Source organism: Schistocerca cancellata, chromosome 2 (assembly GCF_023864275.1).
Source record: "Schistocerca cancellata isolate TAMUIC-IGC-003103 chromosome 2, iqSchCanc2.1, whole genome shotgun sequence".
NCBI lineage: Eukaryota > Metazoa > Arthropoda > Insecta > Orthoptera > Acrididae > Schistocerca > Schistocerca cancellata.
Window position 1 is genome coordinate 606702911 of NC_064627.1, and position 27706 is coordinate 606730616.

Genomic DNA, 27706 nt, shown 5'->3' on the forward strand with positions numbered 1-27706 from the left:
GTTTGAGCTTCACAGTCTCACTCTCACCCACCCAAGGGCAGAAGTTCCTGACACATAACCAAAGGCCTCAGCCTACCAAATGTGCACATTGCTGTTCTCCTGTTCTATCCTTCACTCACATTACTAATTTTTTTAAAAATCTATAAATACTTAAAACAGTCTCAATATCACACATTCTGCTTTGTGGTGACAAATCCACATACTCGTATCACTACAAAGTGTTATCAGTCATTATGAAATATTCTGAAGTTGTCTTTTCAAGATTGATGGTATGGCACACATATTTCAAGATGTAACTGTACATTGTTACAAGGTTCTTGCTAGCAGTAGTAACGAACATTAATCACAACTTTATTTGCTTGCATGCTAAATATGTTATGTTTGAAAGGAAAGAAGTTCACATGTATGCACAGACAGTAAAAAGGCTGGCTAAACTGAACTGTCTGATGGTTCAGTAAACAAGGGGTACAAAATATGGACCTCATTTTAAATTGGCTATCATAAAACAGGGGCAAGAAAATTAATTTTCATGTCATAATCCATGTCAAATACCATTTTGTGGCAGCACCTACTACTCTGTTTCTGATATCATCTGCTTACTTAAAATAATTGACAGATGTGTCTAGTGAAAACCTTCCATTTGACTGCACACATCCAGTAAACAGTAAAAACCAAGAAGAATAAATAGACAAGAGAATTCTGCATGGCACTGAGTAACCTAATATATGAAAATGAATACGTTTATTGCCCAGACATTGCTTCTAATGATTTTTACCTCCTTGGCTCACTCCAAAACTACCTGTTCTAATAAAAATGCTTAAGGCCAAAGTGATCTGAAAACTATTGTTATATACTGGTGCTTGAAAAGGAAGAGAGGGACAGGGTCACAAACCTAAGCCTACTAAGAAAGAGGTGTTATTTCATCATGTTGTCAGGACTAGCTTAGTATTGCAAGTCAAAGCTGATGGATGTGATACAGCTCAATTAACAACTACCTAGATAATCATGATAACAAAAGGCACACAAGATGCCGTAAGTAAACCATGGACATCACCGGACACCTCACATAACATCAGCATATATTTTACTTTACTGGTACACAAAACAAAGACAACTGAGACACAGACAGTACAACTCCCATGTTTTCTACTAAAATTCCACAAACATAAAAGCTTTAAATTTTTAGACAAGTTGAAATCTTCTTCTGTCACACAATATTGTGAGTAAGACTCCAATTTGGTCAAAAAGTCTGAAGCTTTTTTACCTCAATATTGTGAAAAGAACAGATTGCCATTCCCCATGTAGAGGATATGTTACATTTGAGAAAAGTGTGTGTTCTTATCTACAGCAAACTATTAAGCAGTAGCTTGCCTTCAGCGATTCTTTGTTTCACTGCTGGTTGTCATGTTTCTTTTCACCATATTTCATACAGATGTAAAACTATTATCTGTTATTATATGCACATTTATTTAATGTAATAAAAATTATTTAACACAATGTACTGTATTTATAATTACTGTGTTTGATAAAATTTCTTAATAAGACAAAGTGACTTTTAGTATCTTTCTACACTAATATTTCTACATGTAACTTTTATGTCAGTTGCCTGTCTGATATATTGTTTGATCCCTCTAATGATCTACAATTTTCCACACAACTTATTATAGTCATTTCTAACGAGTTTATTATGAAAGCTAGTTTTAAATGGTGACAGGAGTTATCATGAAATATTAGGAACTCAACGATGATATCTTATCAATTGTGCCAGTTCACATTTTGTAAATTATTTTCAAAATATTTGGTAAGGATATCACTCATTTATTTCCGTTAAAGTTACTCTCTGCTGAATGACGCTGTGTTATTTAATATGGCTGACAATCATGATGATGCAGGATTTTAATACAGCCAGCCAATATGACATTTGTTGTCTTGTGCCTTCCTATCTATCTCTCTCCACTGTTTTCCCTTGCAAAACTTTCATTATCATCATTAGAGGTTACTAGGCCTTTTCTTTTTTAGAGATGTAGTACTTACAATAAATGAAAATATAACATACCATTTGTGAAGTGTCCAATGACATAATAGTCCGCCGTTCTTGATTAGGACAGGAAACTGCTCCTGACACACTTGTTCCACCGCCAAATGGAATTATAACAACATTGTGCTTGTTTGCTAGTTCCACTAACTGCACGACAGCCTCATGGCTTTCTGTAAATCAAACATTGTTTAAGAAGTATTGCTTACATGTAAGATCACTAAACAGAGCAATAAAAAGTAGGATCTCATAATTACATTATATCAGAAACAGAGCCACTGCTGCAAATAGGGCTCAACACAATACAGACCACTACAGAAGTAATTCTACTAACTTTATGTACTAATTGGTCAATATAAAGTAGACACATACTAAGATTTGTCAAAAAACACAGACCACATTAATAGGATTGATCAAATAACCACAAAATAGAAGTGGGTTTCAATATGAAAAATAGCAAAGCAGTTTTCAAACTGGCTTGTTAGATACAACGAAAAATTTTATATTCATGTTACCTCATACACGGGATGGTTGGAGTTATTCACTTTTTCATCTTATTTACGTCAACTGAAAGAATAGTAATCATTATATGGCAATTTGCTAAAGATTATTAGAAACTTTTGCACAAATAATTTTCACAGTTTAGTGAGGGAGAGTACTGGCATCATCAAAAACATCGCCCGGTCATTTATTTAATTTCACTTTATACATGTACATTTGATTAAATTTCTGTTAAATATATATATGTCTAGACTATGGTGCACACACTGTAAAGACAAATGAATTCCACATGTCAATTCTGTCACTGATGATCCCAAGACTGGGCAACCCATCTCACAAGAGAAGGGGAAGGAGAGGGTGAAGAGAAATTTCACTTCTCTATGGTAGAGAGAGAGGAAGAGCTCCTGAAACATATCTGGTAGTGACTGTACTCCAAGTTAAGGGTGGCTACCAAAGCCATCTGTTCCCGCATGTCAGGGTCGACCTGAAATCACCTTCTGACCCAAGCATGCGTTCAGTTCTGGGGGACCTGCTGAAAAGTTGGAGCTTTGAAGAACCTAGAAAAAGATTAAAATTAAAAAGATTTTCAGAATGGGGACTATAAATGTACCGACAATGACCAAGACCGGTACACTTAAGTCATAGATGAGATGAAAGGAGAAAGTATCATTATATTGGCCATGCAAGAAACCTTGATATAGTGATGAAGATAAAGTGGAATGCTGAAAGTTAAATTGGAAACCAGAATGGGAAAGGAAAGACATACACCTACATGCATTGGTACAGCGTTCATAGTAAACAAAAGGTATGAGGACGGTATAACTGAAGTGAAGAGTAGGTCAGCAAAGCTATGAACACTGACAATCAAAGCAGAGAACAGAAATTACACAGTAGTAAATGGACAAGCACCTAGCTATATGATGCACTGCAAAGCATACTGCACAGTCAAGTAAATATACTCGTAGGAAATTATAATGCACAGATTGGAAGGAAGAACCAACATACAGGAATAACAGGCGAGTATTCAGTATGCCAGAGGACAAACAAAAATTGAAGTGTGTCAAGAACACAAAATGAGACCAATGACAATACTCTTCAGTGCCAAACTGAGTAAGAGAACGACATACGTAAAACTATCCACTCACCTTGGAGAATTCCATACTGAGCATGTTGCCATAAGTTGCACAAACATTAAAGAGATCAAGAACACCAAGGTCAGGAATAACACAAGAATAAAATCATATCACTATTTTACAGAATTCAAGTGCCATTGGAATCCAAACAGGGGCAGACAGCCATAGATGAATAGAACAAGTGGAAACATGGAGATATACACTACGCCCTAAACAAGGCGGTAAGAGGTGGTCCAAAGACCTAGAGTAGAACTGTACCGGAGCATGAGGACAATATCAGCAGAAATTAGCCTGAAAAGTGCAAGATTTATCAGACAGGTAATCAAGATGAATATGGATGGAATGACCAAAATAATATGAGAAACAGCAGGGAAGACAAGAGGAAAGACAGGAACCAAGTGGGTTGTTGAATTCCAGAAGAATTGAGCAGAATTAGGGATCCAGGCAAGAGGAAAGGAAAATTGGAGAAGCAGGTACAAATTCAACCAGTATGCCAGAGATTGATGATAGAGTAGGATACAGGAAAAGAATAGACCATCAGTACAGCAGACAAGAGAAGAGGGTACTGAAGATCTCTAAGAAAAGCAGGAGAGAAGAGAAGGAAAATGCAGCCCTACCCTCAGTCCTATCGAGGTTGTAATTGAAGAAGAAGAATTGCAGATGACATGAAGCACAGCCAAGAAGACTATGCAGATGTTACTGGGTAATCCTTTTGTCTATGAAATGGCAGGTGTCTACAAATTACCTGTGAGAGATCTGCTCAAAATCAGATAAGGAGACTATCTTAACACCCAATCTCAACTGTTTCAAGCCAACTTTCTCAACTGAATCAAAGAGGTACGCCCCTTGCTAAATCAGGGGGGAGCGGGGGGGGGGGGGGGGGGGGGGGGGGGGCAGGAAGGAAGAGAGGGTGCACTATTCCATTTTGTCCATCAAAATTTGCACATGTGAATTGTTCATACAATAAATATGTAAAAAATGCACCTGCACACTTACTCTTAATTTGCTCGCTTATTTTGCTGTATCAGTCATTAAACTCTCATGACTACAAGATAAATGTAAATTCTGGACTACTTTTGTTCATCTGCTATTTTTATTCTTCTGATGTTTTAAATAATCTTGTTAGAGTCGTCTTTTGCGTGTTATCTTACAAGGGAAGCTTGCCATGGCAGCCCCCTCAGATTTAGTGTTAAGATGGCCCAGTGGATAGCTCACCAAAAACTGGACACATCAAGCATGTGCACAGGAATAAGGTGTACTGAACTGTGAAAAAAGAAGCAAAATCAAAACAGTGAACTATTCAAGCTCAAGACGTGCAACATCGAGCGCAGTTCAATAGCCACAGTGTTGTGGTTATGTGGTCAAGGTGTTGGGACTGCAAAGAAGGATATCCACATTCAAATCCCCCTTGTGACTCCCCCTTTATTTTCTTCAAAATTATGAACAGCCCAGATGGTCACTGACGTGTAATGAAGGGAAGTCCACATGTACATACCTCCTATTTGTTCTACACGACTACCACATGTTACGACACTTTCATTCCATTTTGGAAGTTTTGACACTAATTCCTTTGTTGCAACATAGTTCACACCCATTTATTTGTTATTTTCATTTCCGTGAGAGCTCTATGTGGCACCTTGCCTGCTCTCAATTGTGCATCACACTTACCTAGGACGATAATATATTCTTACCACAATTCACATTCTTAATCACCAACACTACAGGAGGAGAACAGATACGTCAATGCCTGGATGGAAAGTTCATAATTTTGTGAAAAAATATATATATGAGATACGAGGGAGATTTGAACACAGACCACACAACTACGAATGTTGTATTCTGCCTACTCGTCAAATATGGGGTGCTTAGGAAACCTACTTTCTCAGACCACTAGACAACAATTCAAGAAAATCGTATTAATACATAAATTACAATACTTAACTTTGAGAAATACAGATGTGTCACGAGCAAAGGGCAACTGACAAATAAGAATCTTCAATATATACAATTTGTAGTACAGGTGAAGTAATACAGTGGATGCTTCTACACAGGTCACAGGTCTTGATGCTTCTGTAGAACTTGACGAACTGGGCGCAGTCAGGCAGCGCAGCACTTATGTCCTCTTAGTGTATAGGATGCTGCTATCCCATCGTTACCCTGGAGAGGGGTCGATCAGTGTGCAATTGACTTTATGCCAGAACAACGAGGGTCATCTCTTGCAAGTGCCTTGATGTTGCACATCTTGAGCTTGGATCCTTTAATGTTTCTATTGTGCTGCTTTTTTCAGAGTTCAGTACATCTTCTAACTGTTTTCATGCTTGATCTGTGTACAGTTTTTTTACAGGCTGTCCACAAGGCTATTTTATCACTAAATCTGAGAGTGGTGTGGAGGGGAGTTTCCCTTCCTAGTATGATACCACAGACTTTCTGCTGTGATCTTGTAGAAATTCCTATGAAAACTTATACACATTTTCTTAATGTAGTACAATGTCAAAATTGTTCTGCTTCTCAATTGTATTTTAAAACTGTTCATTTCTCTATGTTTTTTAATTCATAAGACTTGTTCTCAGAGAGGCATAGCAGGAACAGAGCAGAGGAGTTGAAGGCACATTGTTAGTGGACATTAATGACCAAACACTTTTCATTACATATTACACAGTACGCCCAGGAGATATCTGACTGGCCCTTTCCTGTATGTTGTGAAATTTTCTTGCAAGCCAAACATTGGACAATTTGGCCATTCACCCTCTAACAATGATGTTGTCATACGGCCCACACCAGCTGGACACAGGCCATCACAATTAAGAGCATCTGATGGTGGTTTTAATAACTTACGCATTCCACTTCTCACTGAACTCTGCAAGAAGTTATGACTGATTTTCCCAGAGGTCACAAGCCCCTGCCCAAGGGCTACCAACAGGAGTCATGTGATAAGCCCTTGATGACAGCCTAATACCCATGTGGTGATTTGCATCCAGCATTTTGAGGTTGAAAGGCCTTGTTGTTCTATAGCCTGGCAACCATGTTCAAGCATGGGTTGCACAAAGGCCTTATGGAAGTTGGAGCAGATGTGCTCTTTCAGCTCCCCAAGGCCTATGACTTGTGCATTTTAGGATGTTTGAAGCCTTGAGACATCTCTGTTTTAGTTCTTTAAGATGTGACAGTGAAGCCAAAGTATTTCACTTTTAAGGAAAAAGTGAGAACAGTATCCTCCAGTTTTAACATAGATATATTAAAGAGAGACCAGCAGCAATTAAAAGCAACTTAAACAATTTTCTCCAAAAAGAATTTAAAGCCTGTAATGTTAGACCAATCCTCCTACCACCTGATCATCAAATGCAACTGCCAAGTAGCCTTTGCAAGAGTGGACAATGCACAGAAGATGGAGTAGTAATTCACAAGCATGGAACACAGTATAGGATGCTGTATTGGTCACAATGACAAATGCTGTAACACCTAGAACACTCCCTTGAGGGACATCACTCTCCTGCTTAAAACTGTCACATAGGATATTTCCAACCTTGTACCTAAAATACCTATCTGAGAGGCAGGACAGTATGAAAGTGTGTAGACATACATGGAACCCCCACTGATAGAGCTACAGTAAAATAGTATGCTTCCAGAGTAGTGTGTTTCAAGAACACACTCTAGGTGCCAGTTGACAATATTCTCCAATGTCTTTCCTACACAGCTTGTCAGACTGCTGCTATGTTAATTACTGGGATTAGTCTCATCCTTGCCTGGTTTTAAAACTGAAATTAAAACAGATTCTTTCCATGGGTTGGGAAAGTCTCCTGTCATCCAAATTTTGTTAAAGAGCTGAAGGAGAACCTCCTGGGTCCAACTGTTATAACATGTTGTATGTTATCAGGTAGTGACTGGGCATAGTATCACTAGCTACTGACAATGCAGAAACCAACTCACACAGAGAGAAAGGCTGGTTGTATTCCTCAATGTTGGTGGAACAGAAATCAAAACCAACCCACTACCAGTAACACAGGAAAGCTGGATCGGCCATAATGGTCTTAAACGACTGAGCCATTGTTCAAGTAATAACTCTCGGCAATGTTACGAGACACCTTGCTCTTCTACAGTTGCTACTGGTGGTCCCGAGTTCTGCCTTGAGATCCCCCTGATGCCTTCCCATACTTTACCTGCAGATGTGAAACTATTGATGATGTTCAGGAACTCTTGCCAAACTGAATGAGGTGGCACAGTGGGTAGAACACTGGACTTGCATTTGGGAGGACAACGGTTCAAATCTATGTCCTGACATCCTAATTTAGATTTTACATGATTTCCCTAAATTGCTTCAGGCAAATGCTGGGATGGTTCCTCTGAAATAGTACAGCCAATTTCCTTAACCATTTTTCCCCAATCCGATGGCACCAATGACCTCACTGTTTGGTCCCCTCCCCCAAACCAACCAACCAACTCTTGCCAAGACCTCTGTTTACTCTCCCAAACTATTCTCCTCACAGCTGTAATGTGATCCACCCAGGACACTGCCACACTCGTTAAAAACAGTTAACTGCCAGCAAAGCATCCACTTAGTCTTTCCAAGCAGCCATCTCAGCTTGTTCCTTTTGGGGTCTGCTCTATCAGGCAGATGGATCCAGATAGGGTAGTGGTCACTGCCATCAATGCCATCATCTACTCCCCACTAAGCAGTGTCTGCAAGGGTAGGCAAGCAGAAGGAGAGGACTACGGCCATAAACTAAATCATAGCAGTCCCAAAATGCATAGCTTGACCCATGTTCATCAATATGATGCCTGTAGTTCATGTCAGATCCTCAAGTATCTAACCCCTGGAAAACAAGTGCTGTTAGAACCCCCATGCACATTGTGTGCTTGTAAGTTCCTTATAAGCAGAAAAGGACGGGGTAGTAGAAGGTGTACAAGTGTCTCATTGACAACGGGCAGTAAGTACACAAAGCACACCGTCACAGTAACATGGGCCACTAACCAAACAATGATCACTTGTAGTGTTGTTGAGAGGAGTGTAATGTGTCCTTGATGAACATTAATACCCCCCCCCCCCCCCTTTTGCCCTGTCATCTGTAAGGTCATCTTTTCTGTGTAATAAGTGCAGGCACATCAATCTGTTTAAAATGACTCTTGGAGACAGAGGCAAAAAGGTCTGTCCTATATGAGGGGACTCAGTTCCTCCAGGTGAGTCCTGTATCCAGTTATATTCAACAGGAGTAGGAAGCCATTTCAGTGGTGTGGTTTTGATTTACCCCTATCCTTGCTTTGAGGTTGTGAGGTACTTGTAGAGCAAGGGGAAGTAGAGGGGCTTCTTGGTCCTGTGACAAAAATCCATGATGTCCTCCTCATCAGTCAGATGTGACAGAACGATCCTGTGATGTCCGGGACAGCTTTTCACCCAAACTTCATGACACTTTCCCTTTGAGAGTGATGGGGAAAAGGGGCATTGAGAGGCAGTCTGCTCTTGGGGTGCCTTCTCGATGCTCACTGGGAAAATGTTGCTCGTCTCTCCTCTCATAGCTTCCTGGATTGCTATGTCTTTACTCACTTTGCTTTGTCATGTACAGGTGTGAGCACAGGTGATGGTAGTGGATAATGGTGCAGAGGACGTCATCTGCATCAAAGTGTCTACCTTAGGAACAGGTTTCTGCACCGTGGAAGCATACGAAGTGGCAGGGAAGCATACGAAGTGGCAGCACAGGAGGGTTTGGTCCTTATATTCTTTTTTGGCTTCTACAAAGGGGATCTGCTTTGTCAGTTTTATTTCCTGAATTCTGTGTTTCTCAGCAGAAATGGGGTAGCCTTGTCTCCAGGCTTGGTGGCTCCGAGAGCAGTTACTGCACATTCTTGGAGATGGGCAGTCAGTCCTGTGATATTACATATTGGTGTCACCCCCCCACGCATCGTAACAGAATAGTAAATTTCTGTCTGACCTCGATAGCACTCGTATGGATTCTGGTGGACCCATAATACACACATACCGAGCCACGCCTCCAGCAACTCTGTACTTTAGCACCTTCTCCTGCTGCAATATAGGACGGCCAGCAGAAGTCACTCTGCCCCACTCACACTTGGAGACGCTTTGCTACAGGAAGCTAAGAAGATGCTCCATAGTCTTGGCTCCATCACCATTGTTGTTGCTGTTGTAATAGCTGCACTTTTTTTTTGCTGCTCTCTTTGTATCAAGTCTTCATACATTTGGAGAAATACTAGTTAAGTAAATCTTCTGTTTGTTGTGTTACCTTGTTCGCTAATCATCGTTACTCCTGTCCAGCTTTCCTATGATGACAATTGCTGCACCACTCTGTAGCCCATCAACACTTACCATTGAGTACATAGTCATACACACCAAGTCCAAGGTTCATGGGCAGTCTTTCCACACTTCCCATAGGTCGCTTCACCTCTGCAACTCAGCATTCTATGGCCAAATCACTGGCATTTGTAGCACCGCATAATGTTAGATACGTAAGGCCTAACCCTACGTCTGACAAACCCTGCCACAGTGTGTTTAGATGCAACTCAAATCGCTTGATACGGCCAAGTCTTCAGGTCCAGATAGTATACCAATTAGGTTCCTTTCAGATTACGCTGATACAATAGCTCCCTACTTAGCAATCATATGCAACCGCTCACTCACCAATAGATCTGTACCTACAAATTGGAAAATTGCGCAGGTCGCACCAGTGTTTAAGAAGGGTAGTAGGAGTAATCCACCGAACTACAGACCTATATCATTGACGTTGGTTTGCAGTAGGGTTTTGGAGCATATACTGTATTCAAAAATTATGAATCACCTCGATGGGAATGATCTATTGATACGTAATCAGCATGGTTTCAGAAAACATCGTTCTTGTGCAATGCAGCTAGCTTTTTATTCGCACGAAGTAATGGCTGCTATCGGCAGGGGATCTCAGGTTGATTCCGTATTTCTGGATTTCCGGAAATCTTTTGACACCTTTCCTCACAAGTGACTTCTAATCAAGCTGCGGGCCTATGGGGTATCGTCTCAGTTGTGCGACTGGATTCGTGATTTCCTGTCAGGAAGGTCGCAGTTCATAGTAATAGACGGCAAATCATCGAGTAAAACTGAAGTGATATCAGGTGTTCCCCAGGGAATCGTCCTGGGACCTCTGCTGTTCCTGATCTATATAAATGACCTGGGTGACAATCTGAGCAGTTCCCTTAGGTTGTTCGCAGATGATGCTGTAATTTACCGTCTAGTAAGGTCATCCGAAGACCAGTATCAGTTGCAAAGCGATTTAGAAAAGATTGCTGTGTGGTGTGGCAGGTGGCAGTTGACGCTAAATAACGAAAAGTGTGAGGTGATCCACATGAGTTCCAAAAGAAACCCGTTGGAATTCGATTACTCGATAAATAGTACAATTCTCAAGGCTGTCAATTCAACTAAGTACCTGGGTGTTAAAATTACGAACTACTTCAGTTGGAAAGACCACATAGACAATATTGTGGGGAAGGCGAGCCAAAGGTTGCGTTTCATTGGCAGGACACTTAGAAGATGCATCAAGTCCACTAAAGAGACATCTTACACTACACTCGTTTGTCCTCTGTTAGAATATTGCTGCGTGGTGTGGGATCCTTACCAGATGGGATTGACGGAGGACATCAAAAGGGTGCAAAAAAGGGCAGCTCATTTTGTATGATCACGTAATAGGGGAGAGTGTGGCAGATGTGATACGCGAGTTGGGATGGAAGTCATTAAAGCAGAAACGTTTTTCGTCCCGGCGAGATCTATTTACGAAATTTCAGTCACCAACTTTCTTTTCCGAATGTGAAAATATTTTGTTGAGCCCAACCTACATAGGTAGGAATGATCATCAAAATAAAATAAGAGAAATCAGAGCTCAAACAGAAAGGTTTAGGTGTTCGTTTTTCCCGCGCACTGTTCGGGAGTGGAATGGTAGAGAGATAGTATGATTGTGGTTTGATGAACCCTCTGCCAAGCACTTAAATGTGAATAGCAGAGTAGTCATGTAGATGTAGAAGTGCTGGAGATCTGAACGGCACAATGAAAGTGGCAGTCTTCTCAATTTCTCTATTATTCCTTTTTGTCCTTTCTTCCACATCCACTATCCCCTCCTGTTGCCCATTCTTAATTATGTTCTGTGATTTCTATGTCTATAATATCATGGCATGTGACCACAATCTTACTTGAAATGAGCAAGTTATGCAACTCAACAATTATGTTGTATCACCAAATTTGTCCAACTTTCTAAGAAGTTCCACCTGCTTTGCTCTGTTAGTCTCAACAATAAGGAACGATTTTATAACCTCTTAAGAGACTAAGGTATCAGCAAGCCTTTCTGAGCCTTTATGAATATAGACGGGGGGCACTTTCAAATGCCCCGCCTTCCTCTTGATCACTACAGACACATTCTGATTTACAGCTCCTTGAGTCGTGTTACTAAATAAAATTTGAGGTCACCCACTAATAATTGTTCTACCTCAACAGTCATGCATGTCAGTCCTCAGCTCAGCAACTCTGGGATTGCCATGCCTGTACCAAGCAAACAAGTGCTGAGCCCCTGGAGGAGGGAGGGGTGGTAGGCGGTAGGGGAGTGATTGGGGGGGAGAGGGGGGAGAGAGAGAGAGAGAGAGAGAGAGAGAGAGAGAGAGAGAGAAGTGGTATGCTACCCTAAATGGAACTGTCCAGAAGGATATGGAGTAAGTAACAAATTTTAATCATATTGTCATTTACAAATTTTAAACATGCAAACAAATGAATATGAAAGTGCATTAGATAATACTTAAGCTGTTGCAGCCAAGCATGGTCAAAATAAAATATTTACAATGCTTACTTAAATGGTTACATTAATGTATTCAAAGTGTGCAGTGTCGAATTCAGATGTTGCATAGCACTTATGTAATGTGATATCATTAGAAAAACATGTACATCAATTGGTTCTGCTTAGAAATTCAATAATGAAGCAGTAGCAGTTTGCCATCAATAAACAGTTTAGGACCACTACAAATTGCAATTTGTTCACAGCCAAATGTTTACAGGTGTTTGTAAATTATTGGAAATGTCTGTTTCTGAATAATGGACACCTTTCTGAATGACAGTAAGTAACAGAAGACTGTACTTAGAGCTAGTATTGAATTGGTGAGCTGAGCAACCTGATGATTTGGAGAAAATAAACACCGTTAAGAAATAAACATACTGAGAAACTGTGGTTAATAATCCAATTTCTTGAACATGAATCTGCAAGACATTCTTGAATTCATGTCATGAACAACTTTTACTCACTTTTGGACTCCAAAAACTTTAACTTGACAAAATATGATACTAAATGAACTGGTCTGATGCAGCTATCCACACTACTCTATCCTATGGAAGCATCCTCATGCCCAAATAACTCCACTTGAAGCTGCTTACTGTATTCATCCCTTGATCTTGCTCTATAATTTGTACCCTCTTCACCCACACTTCACGAAATTGTCAATTCCTTCACTCCTCAGGGTAAGTTCTCCTTTTTAATCAAACTGTATGTGTTTTGATTGTTTTGTTTCAGTACACTGTTTCAGTACCTTTAGCATTCTCTTGTAGCACCACATCTGAAAAGCTTCTATTCTCTTCATATCTGAACTGCTCATCATCCATGTCTCACTTCTGTACAAGGCCACACTCCAGACCTTCATAAAACATTTACTAAGATTTAAATTTCCTTTAGATGTTCTTTTTCATAATTACCTTTCTTGCTAATGCCAGTTTACATTTTATATCCTCTCTACCTCAGCCATCATGAGTTATTTTGCTGCCCAAATAGCAAATCTCATCTACTACTTTTAGAGTCTCGTTTCCAAATCTAATTTCCTCAGCATCACTACATTTAATCTGTCTAGATTCCATTGTCCTTGTTTTACTCTTGATTATGTTCATCTTATAGTTACTTTTCAGGACACTTATCAACTGTGTTTAACTGCACTTCCAAGTCCTTTATCATCTCTGACATGGTTACCACGTCATCGGAAACCTCAAAGTAATTATTTATACTCCCTGAACTTTTATTCTGTTTGCAAATTCTCCTTGATTCCTTTCACAGCTTGCTCAATTTACATATCATGTGGACAGGCTGTAACCTCCCCTCGCTCTCTGCTCAACTACAGCTGTCCTTTCATCTCATTTGACTCGTGTAACTGTAGTCTGGTTTTTGTAGAAGTTGCAGGTAATGTTTTCTTCCGAGTATTTTATTCTTTCTATCTTCTGAATCTCAAAGAGTATATCCTCGTCAAAACTGTCAAAAACTTTCTCTAAAACTACAAACACTATAAAAGTAGGTCTGCTATAAAAGTAGGTCTGCCTTTCTTTTAACAAATGTTGTAAGGTCGGTATTGCCTAGCATGTTCCCACATTTCTCCGGACCTCGAACAGATCTTCCTTGTGGTCAGCTATCAGTTTTCTGTACATAATTCATGCCACTATTTTGCAAACATGACCTATTTAACTTGATAGTTTGCTAATATTCAGTCCTGCCAACACCAGCCTTGTTTGGAATTGGAATTATTGCAGTTTTCTTTATATCTGATGGTATTTTGTCTGTCTCTCACACTGAGGTGACAAAAGTCACATGATACCTCCTAATATCATTTTGGACCTTCTTTTGTCCAGTGCAGAGCAGCAACTAGACGTGGCATGGACTCAACAAGTCATTGAGAGTCCCCTGCAGAAATTCTGAGCAATGCTGCCTCTATAACCGTATATAATTTCAAACATTTTTATGTTCCATAAATGTTCCACAGAATTCATCTTGTACTATCTGGATGGCCAAATCATTCATTCATTCACTAGAATTGTCCAAAATGTTCTTCAAACCAACTGTGAACAATTGTGGCCTGGCGACATGGCGCATTGTCATCCATAAAAATTCCATATTATTTGGCTATATGAAGGACATGAATGTCTGCAAATGGTTTTGAAGTATCCAAACATAGCAGAGGATCAAGTCCATTCCAAGTGAACACAGCCCACACCATTGTGGAGGCCTCACCAGCTTCCACAGTGCCTTGTTGACAACTTGGGCCCATGGCTTTGTGGGGACTGCATCACACTCTAATTTTACATTAGCTCTTACTAACTGAAATCAGGACTCCTCTGACCATACTACAGTTTTCCAATCAATATAGTCACAAGCTCAGGACAGGTGGTGCAGGCAATGATCTCCAGTTAACGAAGGAACTGTCGTCAGTCGACTGCTGCCAAAGCCCATTAATGCCAAATTTCGATCACTCTATCCTAACGGCTACATTCGTTGTATGTCCCACATTGATTTCTGTGGTTACTTCACACAGTGCTGCTTGTCTGTTAGCACTGACATCTCTACGCAAACGCCACTGCTCTCTGTCATTTAAGTGGTCACAGCGTTGTCCGTGGTGAAGGGTAATGCCTGAAATTTGGTATTCTTGCCACACTCTTGGCACTGTGGATCTCAGAACATTGAATTCCCTAATGATTTCCAAAATGGAATGTCCCATGCATCCAGCTCCGACTGCTATCCCACATTTTAAGTCTGTCAATTCCTGTCGTGCAAAGCCACAATCATATCGGAAACCTTTTTATGTGAATCACCCGAGTAAAACTCACAGCTCCACCATTGCACTTCCCTCTTATACCTTGTGTATGTGATACTACCACTATCTGCATATGTGAATGTAGCTATCCCATTACTTTGCAAACCAAGAGGTACCACCATCTGCATATGTGAATGTAGCTATCTCATCACTTTTGCATACCATTTGGTATGCAAAAGTAATGGGGTAACTACATTCAAATGTACAGATGGCGGTAGTATCATGTACACAAGGTATAAAAGGGAAGTGCAATGGTGGAGCTGTGTTTTTTACTCAGGTGATTCACGTGAAAAGGTTTCTGATGTGATTGTGGCTGCATGACGGGAATTGACAGACTTAAAATGTGGGATAGCAGTTGGAGTTGGATGCATGGGACATTCCATTTTGGAAATCATTAGGGAATTCAATGTTCTGCGATCCAGTTTTGTCAAGGCTTGCTCTCCCAAATATCTCAAAAAATCTGAGGGAATTTCGCCTACACCTGGGCCTGGTTTACACTTGCGTCTATCAATGCTCTACCAAATTCTTCTTACAGTATCATATTTCCCAACTTATCTTCATCTATTTCCTGTTCTCTTTCTATAATTTTTCTTTCAAGTTCATTTCAATTACTCCTATTTCTTTCATCTTTTTATTTTCACTTCTTCGCTTAGTACTGACTTGTCATCTGAGCTCTTGATATTCACACAGGTGGTTCTCTTTTCCCCAAATAAAAACAGGAAATTAAAGAATTTTCCAATCTTTGCTCAACTTGTGCAAGCTTCTGTGTCTTTAAATTCTCATCCACCCTTTCTTGCTTTGTGATTTTGAATTTTCTGACAATCCGAATTTTTATACTTCTTCATTCCTTTTGTTTGATTCATCTATTGCATATATATAGTTTCTCCTTTTGTCAACTAGTTGCAGTAACACAGTCAAATGCCTTTGACAGATCACAGAATATGCTGATAGTCTCCCATTTATAGTTAAATAAATTTAGCACATTCTCATTTAGTACATGGCCTTCTCAACATCTCAGCCCTTTAGAAATCCAAACTGAGTCCCTGACAATCAGTTATTTGTAAGAACATTGTTAAGAACACTGACTCATTGACATTCCTAAATGCATCAAAAATACAGACATTTAGTTGCCAAATGCAACTGAACTCACATCCCAACATTAGGAAAAACAGAACAAAAGTATGTTTATCATTGAAGAAAATCAGAGATTTAAGACACTGAACTAAACCATGTATGACATGTTTGAAAGCTGAACAGAATGAACAGTTTTATCAAGGTGACTAAGAACAAACCACACTGGAGAACAGTCCCATCAATACTGTTTGTACCACAAGTAGCAACATGACTGTACAGTTCATCATCAGTTTTATTATTGTGCCACACAGTGTGTCGATCAGATGATTCAATATATCTATAAGAACTATATTACAACCATGTAGAACTAAATTATTTTGATGATGTGATTATGATTATACAAACAACATCCTAGTGTGGTCAACAGAACAGGCATTGATACCTGAGTGCCATTCAAATTCGTGATTTTCAGCAGAAGTTTTCAATGAGTGAAGATCCATCTTATAGTTAGTTATACATGACCATGTGACCCCCAACAAGACATACATTATGTACACAACAAGGACTCATCCACTGGAGATAGCGACTCACCAAAGTTGCAGTAATAAAGATAAAGTATAGAGAAGCCTGCTGCAAGAGCACTACAGAGGCACCGTATAAAATAAGCAATAACTTCACTGCAAGAATACTGCACTAAGAAATTTAACAGAAGTGTTCTATTTTCAGTGCTGAATACACACAATCCAAGTACAAGCAGAAAGAAAGCTGGAAATTAGTAGTGTTTATTGAATATACAAAAAGCAACGCAAATAGTTTTTCTTAAAAGTGCTCAACATGAGTACCATTTGTCACACATCAAGTCAATAGGAAAGTTGTTGCCCAACCTTGAACTGTGTGCCTGAAGCAATTGTTGCAATGATGCTGTTTTTAAAATCCACTGCATCAGCTAGTAATGAAGGCAAATCCACATGATCCTTTATGAAATGCCAAAGGTAAAAATCTTACAGCGTCAGATCATCTGTGAACTTTGAGATCATGCAAAACAAGTTCTGTCATTCAGCTCCTTGTGGCCAATCCAGTGGTCGGGTACGTCATCGGCTAACCAATCACATACTTAATTATGCCAGTGAGAAGGCACACTGTCTTGCTGCTAAATGAAGTTCTGCAGTCCAGCTTCTTCCAATTGAAGAAAGAGCCACAGTTCTAGCACCTCACAATAAGAAACACCAGTTACATTTGAGTCACCAAAAAACAAAAGGCCATTAAACTTTCCACCACAATAGGTCACAAAAAGCATTCAATTTAGGGGTCTTATTGCAACTGCACCATCTTGTGGGGGATTGGCTGACCCTAGATGCACACATTGTGTGTGTTCACATTTCCACTACAGTAAAATGTCAATTCATCACTGAAGAAGATGAATTGTTATGCAGCAACAGTTTTTTTGCACAGTTGTCACGTAAACCGCACACTGTAGGATTTAGAGCTTGTACCAACTACAGATGGTAAGTACGTAGCTGTAAGCATGTTCTTTAAGGTCTCCACGTGCAGATCTCACTGGAACTGCTAATCCATGATAAGTGTTCTGAACTGATTTCTTGGGGCTATGCATGAAAGACTCTCACTTGTTCAACAAGTTCTTCAGCTACTCTAGGTTGTTCCATACTCTTCATACCAACAAAACAGTTTTGGTTGCTCTTTCATTTGCTGTATTATTAATAGTTGTAAGTTGAATGTTATAATGCTACAAAGTCTTAAAACATGTAATTTCATTTTGAAGCACCATGCGTAACAACATAAACTTACACTTAAAGCACTGAAAAAATATGCAATACATTGATTTGACAAACTCGGCGGCATGTTCCAGGAGCCCGAATACACATACAAAAAGAAAAAACAAAATGAGATGACCATCTGTTTAATAGCACAGTTTCACCTTTGGATGATGATGATGATGATGATTGGTTTGCGGGGCACTCAGCTGCGCAGTCATCAGCGTCCATACCAAGTCTCAAGTTTTTCGCAGTCCAAATTTTTACACAGTCCAATCTAGCCACTGTCATGAGTGGTGGTGGTGGTGATGATGATGATGATGATGATGAAATGATGACAACACAAACACTCAGTCTTTCACCTTTGGAATGCAATACATCAGAAATCCTGCATGGCATAGACTCGACAAGTCCTTAGTAGGTTTTGTGAAGTATGTGGCACCAGATGTCTACACACAGGTCATTTAATTCCCATGCACTCTAGGCAGATAGTTTGCGAGTGCAGAGTTCACGCCCAACAGCATCCGATGTGTGTTCCACTGGGTTCAGATTAGCTGAATTTTGTGCCCAAGACAGCAATGCAAGTTTGCTATCATGCTCCGCAAACCAATGCAGCACAATTCCGGCCTTTTGACAAGGACAATTGTCCTGTCGGAAGACGCAATCAGCATATGGGAAGACATCAAGTCTGGAAGTATGCAGGTGATCTGCAATAATGTGCACGTCCCACAGCAGTCATGGTGCCTTTGATTACCACCACAGGCCCACGGAAGCCCAAGTGAATGTCCTCCATGTCCCCACCAGCTTGTGTCCATGGTACAATGTAGGATTTTAAGCAGCCATTCGCTTGGATAACAATGTATACAGACCCAATCACTGACCTGGTGAAACACAAAACATAATACATCCAACCAACCCACACATTTCCACAACCCAGTCTCCAATACTGTGTGTCCACTGCAATCATAATTAACACTGTCATTACGTCAAAATGGGAATACACAGGAGTCACCTGTCACAGAGCCTGTGGTCAGCAATGTGTGCTGAAGAGTGTGCACTGAAACACATGTGCCAACATCGGCATTGTACTCATCTGAAGTTCTGCCACACTTTGCTGCCAATCATGCTTTACACGGTGGACAAGTTCTTGACCTCCGCATTCTGTGATGAGGTGTGGACGTCCAACACTTCCCTGTCCTCCAACCACTTTCCATAGACGCTCATGAGAGTACCACATGGAGAGCCAACCAGTTTCACGACTTTCTAAATGTTCATTCCCAGGTGCTGTATCTCAATAATCTCCACTATCTCAAAGTTGCATACGTCAGTTGATTTCTCCAAATTTGTGGTCTATATCCGTGCTATAGCCCACCTGCAAATTCATGAGCTAGTCCCTCACTCTGACCATGCAGCTATATCGTAAGGCACTTCCATCAACTGTTTCACGATGTTTGTACTGGTCCACACTCAGGGAAGCCTTTAAATCTGTGGTGATGCAGTGTTAAGATACACCTGGGCAGCATTTATTTTTAGATAAATGTGTTAACACCATATAGAATACAGAAGACAGTTGCCTTCTTCTGAAACACAACATTATGGAGTAAATTATATTAAAGTAGGAACAGAAGTCATGATTCACATATCTGCTGCAAATACATCCACATTCATCTGCTATCTCCTCCTAAATTGATGTATATATTCTGATAGAATTTTGAACACCATATAGTGCAATTATTCTGAATAATTTAAGGTGTTTGTGTTTCTACTAGGAAACTGAAGTTTGCTTTGAAGGGCTGCATTGATACACAACAATTTTTACTACGTGAAGAGTGTTTAGAAAGTAATGAGGAATTTGTAATTTTGTGTGTTTTATTAGGCTGGCTCGCACCACTTTTTTGTAATTATGTTGGTAAACATGTCTGAAAAGTACCTGCACAATGGAAGGCATACTGGATATTTAAATCTATTGTCAGCTGTCAAGAAGGTATTGGTAGTATTAGCAATACCTTATTTTGCATGAAAATGGATAAGAGACTTTGTATTAAATTTTGTTAAAGGAATGGAATAAAGTGCATCAGAGTTTCAGAAACATTAAATATTACTTTTGGTGAGTCTTCTGTGAATAAAACAAGGGTTTAAAAGTGATTTACATTGCTTTGAAGAAGGCCTTGAGGGCACTGAAAGTGACGAGGGCACTGAAAGTGACGAGGGCCCTGGATGCCCAACACATCAACCAATGGAATCACTGAAAACGAGAAAGAAACTACTATGAAAGATCGCCAAATCACAGTCATAGATGCCAGTGATAATGTTGATATGTCAACTGGTTCATGCCATGAAACTGTTTTGGATAAATTTGTTCCAAAATTGTTAGATTTGAACAAAAATGGCAGTGAATGGAAGTTGTCCTGGAGTCACCAGATGAAGTAAACAGTAATACAGTAATATACAGAGCTATTGGAACGAGTCACAATAGGTAACAAAATGCGAGATGATGGGTATGACACTGAAAGCAAGGAACTATCATCCCAGTGAAAACCCTTGATTGCCAAGACTGGAAAAAGCTCGGCAAGTATGGTCAAGTGTGAAGATTATGCTCACAGTGTGCTTCAATTTTAACGTTGTAGTATAGAATGAGTTCTTGCCAAAATGTGAAATGAACAATAAAGAGTACTACTTACAGGTTCAATGTAGTTTGCCTGAAGCGATCCAGAAAAATTCTGGATTTTTACAGAGGAATTAAGGCTTTTGCACCACTATAATGCACCTGCTCACATTTCATTACATGTTGGTTGGTTGGTTAGTTGGATAATTAAAGGGACCAAACTACTACGTTATCAGTCCCTTTTTCCTCAAAGAGAGAGGTCTACACAACTGTAGATCAGAGATAGCCTACTGTGCAAACCCCAGGGGAAGAAAACCTCAAGGTCTACAAAACGTCAGTGAAGAAAGGGAGACAGAGCAAGAAAGGCAGGCAAGGTGCTCCATCTAAGGAGCAGCTAGAAGCCCCTGACAGCAGAGTTCAATGAGGGGACATATGTTTAAGATGATGGCTATAAGGTGCTGACATTGGGCAAAAGCAGACTCCACATAAACCGCATTATCAGCAGAGGAATAGTCTTGGCAAAAACCACCCTGAGACATAGCCAGTAGACCTTAAGACTCAAGGAGTCAACACGGCTGCTGGGTCGTCATGCATTGCCTCAGCTTACAGAGAACAATGGTGAGACTTATTGGGTGATAACTGTCTATTCTACAGGATGCTTACCCGGTTTCAGTACTGGAACAATTATGCTTTCTTGTCATGGGAACTCGCCTCACTCCAGATGCAATTAAAGATGGCATGGATATGACACTGACAGTACAATGATAGGTGACTGATCATTTGGTTGTGGATATGGTCCAGCCCTGGGGCTGTATCATGGCAGTGAGTTAGGACACTGACGAATGCCCATTCTCTGAATGGAGCATTATATGGCTCCAGGTGGTGTATAGTGATAGGTAACTGCTTTCGCTCCACCCACTGTTTTAGGACACGAAAGGCTGACTGATAATTCTCAGACACTGAGACTTGAGCATAATGCAAAGCAAAATGTTTGGCGACAGCATCTGGGTCAGTGTAGCCATTCGAGGTAATCTGTAGAGATGGCATCTGTAGAGATGATCTTTGCTCAAACATGTGAAGGGAAGGTACGTGGTCTCATGGTTGAAACGTACTCTTCCCAGTGTTCTTGCTTCTGTCATTTTATTAGGTGGTGGACCCAGGCAAGTGCTCTACCGACAGCTACCTAAGCACGACACTTGACCTGTCCTCACAGCTTTACTTCCGCCAGTACTTCATCTCCTACATTCCAAACTTCACAGATGCGAACCTTGTAGAACTAGCACTCCTAGAAGGAAGGATATTGTGGGGACATGGTTTATCCACAGCCTGGGAGATGTTTACAGAATGACATTTTCACTCTGCAGTGGAGTGTGCACTAATATGAAACTACCTGGCAGATTATTAAAGCTGTGAGGGTGGTCGTGAGTCATGCTTGGGTAGCTCTGTCAGTAGTGCACTTGCCCACAAAAGGCAGAGATTCTGAGTTCGAGTCTAGGTATGATACACAGTTTTAATCAGCCAGGAAGTTTCACTGTTTTACATGCTAGTTTCAATCGAATGTACTATTTCTTGGCTTCTTGGTTAAGTTACTTTGTCCAGAGTCTTGTAGTTTCCTCTCTCTCTGGAAAACAGTGCATTCTGGTGAACACAGGAAAAGGCAAATTCCACAGTTGATACAGATGAGGGGCAGGGGGGGGGGGGGGGGATGCACAAGAAGCATTCACATGCAGTACCCGTTTACAATCTCTTATCTCTTCAGATGGGGCTAGTGCTGCAACACAGGGTCATGCACCCACTGAATTTCAAACATTTGAAGCACCGCATGGGTGGGGGAGACTCCTATAGTTTCACAATGCATCAGCAAACCTTCACCTTTACCTTTTCTGGCAATGAATCACCCTCAAAGGCCTAGATGAAGGCACCAGTAGCAACCCTACTGTTGTTAACCCCCTATGTACAAGATGGATCAAGTGCACACCCTGCCACTCCATGTTGGCATGTCGCTAATTATCAGATTGCAGTAACAGGTCTTTGTTGTAAATGATGCCCTGAACCATATTTAGAATGTATTGGAGAGTGACAGTCACGTGTATGTCACCCAGCTTGTTACATGCGAGTAGCATTTGTGACTGGCAGGGGATGCCGTTTTGAACCACTTTTCATTTTTGAGATGGCTACCACTTTCCCAAACTTGTCTTCTGAGATCACCACAAAGATGGGGCTTTGTGGCCAAAAAGGAATCCCATCAGTTTTTGGGCAAACTAAGTATTGGAGGGAGTATTTTTCTGGATGCCACTTAGCCCTACGTTCCTCCCATGGCATAGACATGGAAGGGAAAATTTTTAGGGCCATATCTCTCTGCATTAAAAGAGTACTTTCCTTCTCCAGTGACTGATGGAGCCATATGTGATACTGACAGCAACAGGAACTGAAGTACTTTACTAGAAGCACAAATATTTGCCCTCCGATTTCAGTACTAAAGCAGCAGCCAAAGTACTGGATGGGGAGCAGCAGCAGCACCACCACCACCACCACCACCACCACCACCACCACCACCAACAACAACAACAACCCCCGGCGCCACCGCGCCCCCCCCCCCCCAACCACCAAAAAATCTAGAAGTAGTAGTAGTAGTAGTAGTAGTAGTAGTAGTAGTAGTAGCAGCAGCAGCAGCAAGTAGGTAGGTAGGTAATAATCATAGTGTTAGATAATAGTGACACTAACCTGGCCAAACAACAATGTCAGGTATACGGTCAAATTTTCCAGCTCTCAGAACATAAATATCATGAAGAGTGTGCCCATGAGCTCTTATCAAACGATCCACGTCTTCTGTTGAGTGACTGATACCTAATTCTTGAATTTCTGAAAGAAATGCTGAAACAATGCAAGGATTTAATTGCATTAAAAAGTCTACTGTTCATATCAAAATACATTACTGTAAGAAAATTAAAAACTTAGAAAATAATAAATGAATTTAAAATTGGCTAAAGAAGAACATGTTAATAAAAATGAATAAAAACTGTTTCCTAAATGGAAGAATCAGCTAGACCAACTGCGCTTTATATCTTTATTCTATGAAATGTGCATCATAATTTCAACATAGACATTACTGTTCTTTTGGTGCTTTTGGCCTAGTTAAATGGGCTTAATTCTGTAATCACTGAAATCTATTTTATCCGCATACAGCCCTTTGATAATTTCTTACTACAAATAAATGACACACAGTAGTCGTAGTACAGAAAACCTGCCACTGTGTATGCTACATAATGGCACAACAAACCAATCATAATTGCTACCATTTCACCACTGTTTTCATCTGCAAACTGCCAATATATGTACCTAAATTTTATCACACTAAACATTATTACTTTGATAAAACTGTATCTAAAAGAAGAACACATTTCCATAATTTTTGAAAAACTTATTAGTGAAAGTGCATTTAAATATTACATAAAGGCAGGTTACCAAGAGTTTTTAATACAAAATCAACTGAAATAAACGTAAGACGAAATAATGCAACAAATAGCTTTTATTTTGTTCCTTTGGTTTATAGCTTCACACATATACAGCAAATTTAATCCACACTTGATAAAGTGAACAGTGATGATATTACATAGATATCTCTTACTAGTTAGTTAATTTGAGACTAACAATACTGATCTAAATTCTTGTTGTTTGTGTTTCAGTTTTTCCTTATTTCTGGACAAATGCATTTTTATCCTCACTGTCCTTTGCGCATTAAAATTAAATGTAATTTAAGGTTTTCTATCAGAAGTTGTTTATGAGTAATTGGAATTTCATTCGTTCCTTTGTATTTCTGGCACAGTTCAACCAACTCTACCACACCAAAGGAGCTCCAAAAATAACATATGTCACGCATCTTCTTGTGTCAGCTTTGAAGCAATTTTACTTTATGCAACAAGAATTATTCTGCAAAATGAAGCAGAAGGAATCAGACAAAACATATTCTCATTCGTTCATTCATTCTCCAATCTCAATACTGCTGACTCTACAATGAAAATTGTGTACACTGCCAGATACCCATCACCTGCTCCGAGAATTGGAAAGACTTATTCAGGAAACATCAACTCATGATGAAACTGGGAGTAGCCATGCATTATCACCACATGTGCTGAAAACCTGAATATCTTCACAACCTAATGTTTACATAGTACTTTTGCACTGAAGGGTGGTAGTACTAATTTGTGTTTTCTGTTGTGCATTTTGGTAATCATATATTAAGGTTTCTCACTGTTGTAAAGGTACTTTTTCTGAAACAAAAGGTAATGAATGTATGAAACTGAACATCACATCACAACCATATTATTACTCTATGACAAGGCATTGGAGACCACAAGCTCTTTACACAAAATATTCAGAAAATATCCCTGAATAAACACCAACATTTTGCCACAGGAGTTTGACAATCACATTATATATCAGATACACATCTTCTAAAATGATGTTAACCACACCTTCTCTTAAAGCACTCTATTGATCTCAACCAAACTTGGTAGACCTGCTGAGATTGTCTCAAAAGATATACTGTGGAGGAACAAATCACACAGCTAGCATATTTAGGATGGGGAGGAACAGGGTTGGTAAAGACCAACATCTAGGCAGCCCAGGTAGCTTTGCGGGTAGCATGGAATTGATTTCAAGGGGGATGCACACTGTCATGTACAGAATGGGTGTAGGGCAATGTGGAGAAAGGAGGGGGGAGGGGGAGGGGGACGGCGAGGGGGGAGGGGGACGGCGAGGGGGGAGGGGGACGGCGAGGGGGGAGGGGGACGGCGGGAGGGGGGAGGGGGGAGGGGGGAGGGGGACAGCGGGGGCAGAGAGGGGGGAGGGGGACAGTGGGGGCAGAGAGGGGGGAGGGGGACAGCGGGGGCAGAGAGGGGGGAGGGGGACAGCGGGGGCAGAGAGGGGGGAGGGGGACAGCGGGGGCAGAGAGGGGGGAGGGGGACAGCGGGGGCAGAGAGGGGGGAGGGGGACAGCGGGGGCAGAGAGGGGGAGGGGGACAGAGAGGGGGGAGGGGGACAGCGGGGACAGAGAGGGGGGAGGGGGACAGCGGTGGACAGAGAGGGGGGAGGGGGACAGAGGTGGACAGAGAGGGGGGAGGGGGACAGAGGTGGACAGAGAGGGGGGAGGGGGACAGAGGGGGACAGTGAGGGGGGAGGGGGACAGAGGGGGACAGTGAGGGGGGAGGGGGACAGAGGGGGACAGTGAGGGGGGAGGGGGACAGAGGTGGACAGTGAGGGGGGAGGGGGACAGAGGTGGACAGTGAGGGGGGAGGGGGACAGAGGTGGACAGAGAGGGGGGAGGGGGACAGAGGTGGACAGAGAGGGGGGAGGGGGACAGAGGTGGACAGAGAGGGGGGAGGGGGACAGAGGTGGACAGAGAGGGGGGAGGGGACAGAGGGAGGGGGAGGGGACAGAGGGAGGGGGAGGGGACAGAGGGAGGGGGAGGGGACAGAGGGAGGGGGAGGGGACAGAGGGAGGGGGAGGGGACAGAGGGAGGGGGCGGGGACAGAGGGAGGGGGAGGGGACAGAGGGAGGGGGAGGGGACAGAGGGAGGGGGAGGGGACAGAGGGAGGGGGAGGGGACAGAGGGAGGGGGAGGGGACAGAGGGAGGGGGAGGGGACAGAGGGAGGGGGAGGGGACAGAGGGAGGGGGAGGGGACAGAGGGAGGGGGAGGGGACAGAGGGAGGGGGAGGGGACAGAGGGAGGGGGAGGGGACAGAGGGAGGGGGAGGGGACAGAGGGAGGGGGAGGGGACAGAGGGAGGGGGAGGTGACAGAGGGAGGGGGAGGTGACAGAGGGAGGGGGAGGTGACAGAGGGAGGGGGAGGTGACAGAGGGAGGGGGAGGGGACAGAGGGAGGGGAAGGGGACAGAGGGAAGGGAAGGGGACAGAGGGAGGGGAAGGGGACAGAGGGAGGGGAAGGGGAAGGGGACCGCGGTGACAGAGCGAGGACCGCGGTGACAGAGCGAGGACCGCGGTGACAGAGCGAGGACCGCGGTGACAGAGCGAGGACCGCGGTGACAGAGCGAGGACCGCGGTGACAGAGCGAGGACCGCGGTGACAGAGCGAGGACCGCGGTGACAGAGCGAGGACCGCGGTGACAGAGCGAGGACCGCGGTGACAGAGCGAGGACCGCGGTGACAGAGCGAGGACCGCGGTGACAGAGCGAGGACCGCGGTGACAGAGCGAGGACCGCGGTGACAGAGCGAGGACCGCGGTGACAGAGCGAGGACCGCGGGGACAGAGCGAGGACCGCGGGGACAGAGCGAGGACCGCGGGGACAGAGCGAGGACCGCGGGGACAGAGCGAGGACCGCGGGGACAGAGCGAGGACCGCGGGGACAGAGCGAGGACCGCGGGGACAGAGCGAGGACCGCGGGGACAGAGCGAGGACCGCGGGGACAGAGCGAGGACCGCGGGGACAGAGCGAGGACCGCGGGGACAGAGCGAGGACCGCGGGGACAGAGCGAGGACCGCGGGGACAGAGCGAGGACCGCGGGGACAGAGCGAGGACCGCGGGGACAGAGCGAGGACCGCGGGGACAGAGCGAGGACCGCGCGGACAGAGCGAGGACCGCGCGGACAGAGCGAGGACCGCGGGGACAGAGCGAGGATCGCGGGGACAGAGGGAGGTTCGCGGGGACTGAGGGAGGTTCGCGGGGACAGAGGGAGGATCGCGGGGACAGAGGGAGGATCGCGGGGACAGAGGGAGGATCGCGGGGACAGAGGGAGGATCGCGGGGACAGAGGGAGGATCGCGGGGACAGAGGGAGGATCGCGGGGACAGAGGGAGGATCGCGGGGACAGAGGGAGGATCGCGGGGACAGAGGGAGGATCGCGGGGACAGAGGGGAGGGAGGATGCCATCATCACTAGAGGGGGGTTGCGTGTGCCTCCCCCCAATATTCTTTTTAAAGCAGTATAATTTTTTTGACTTCTACTTGACAAAAAAGAAAGACACTGTTGAATGCATATATCCACACTTAACTAATTAT

The 27706-nt window shown here is 42.6% G+C and overlaps 1 protein-coding gene across 1 annotated transcript in view; it reads right to left on the minus strand.

Moving 5' to 3' along the window:
• Window positions 1–27706, minus strand: part of LOC126162260 (alkyldihydroxyacetonephosphate synthase) — a 249674-nt gene that overhangs the window by 62672 nt on the left and 159296 nt on the right. Inside the window, exons 4-5 of the mRNA XM_049918652.1 lie at window positions 23419–23568; window positions 2057–2208 (exon numbers count right to left, since the gene is read on the minus strand). Of these exons, the coding sequence (XP_049774609.1) occupies window positions 2057–2208; window positions 23419–23568 (302 nt within the window). The remainder of the gene's footprint in view (window positions 1–2056; window positions 2209–23418; window positions 23569–27706) is intronic.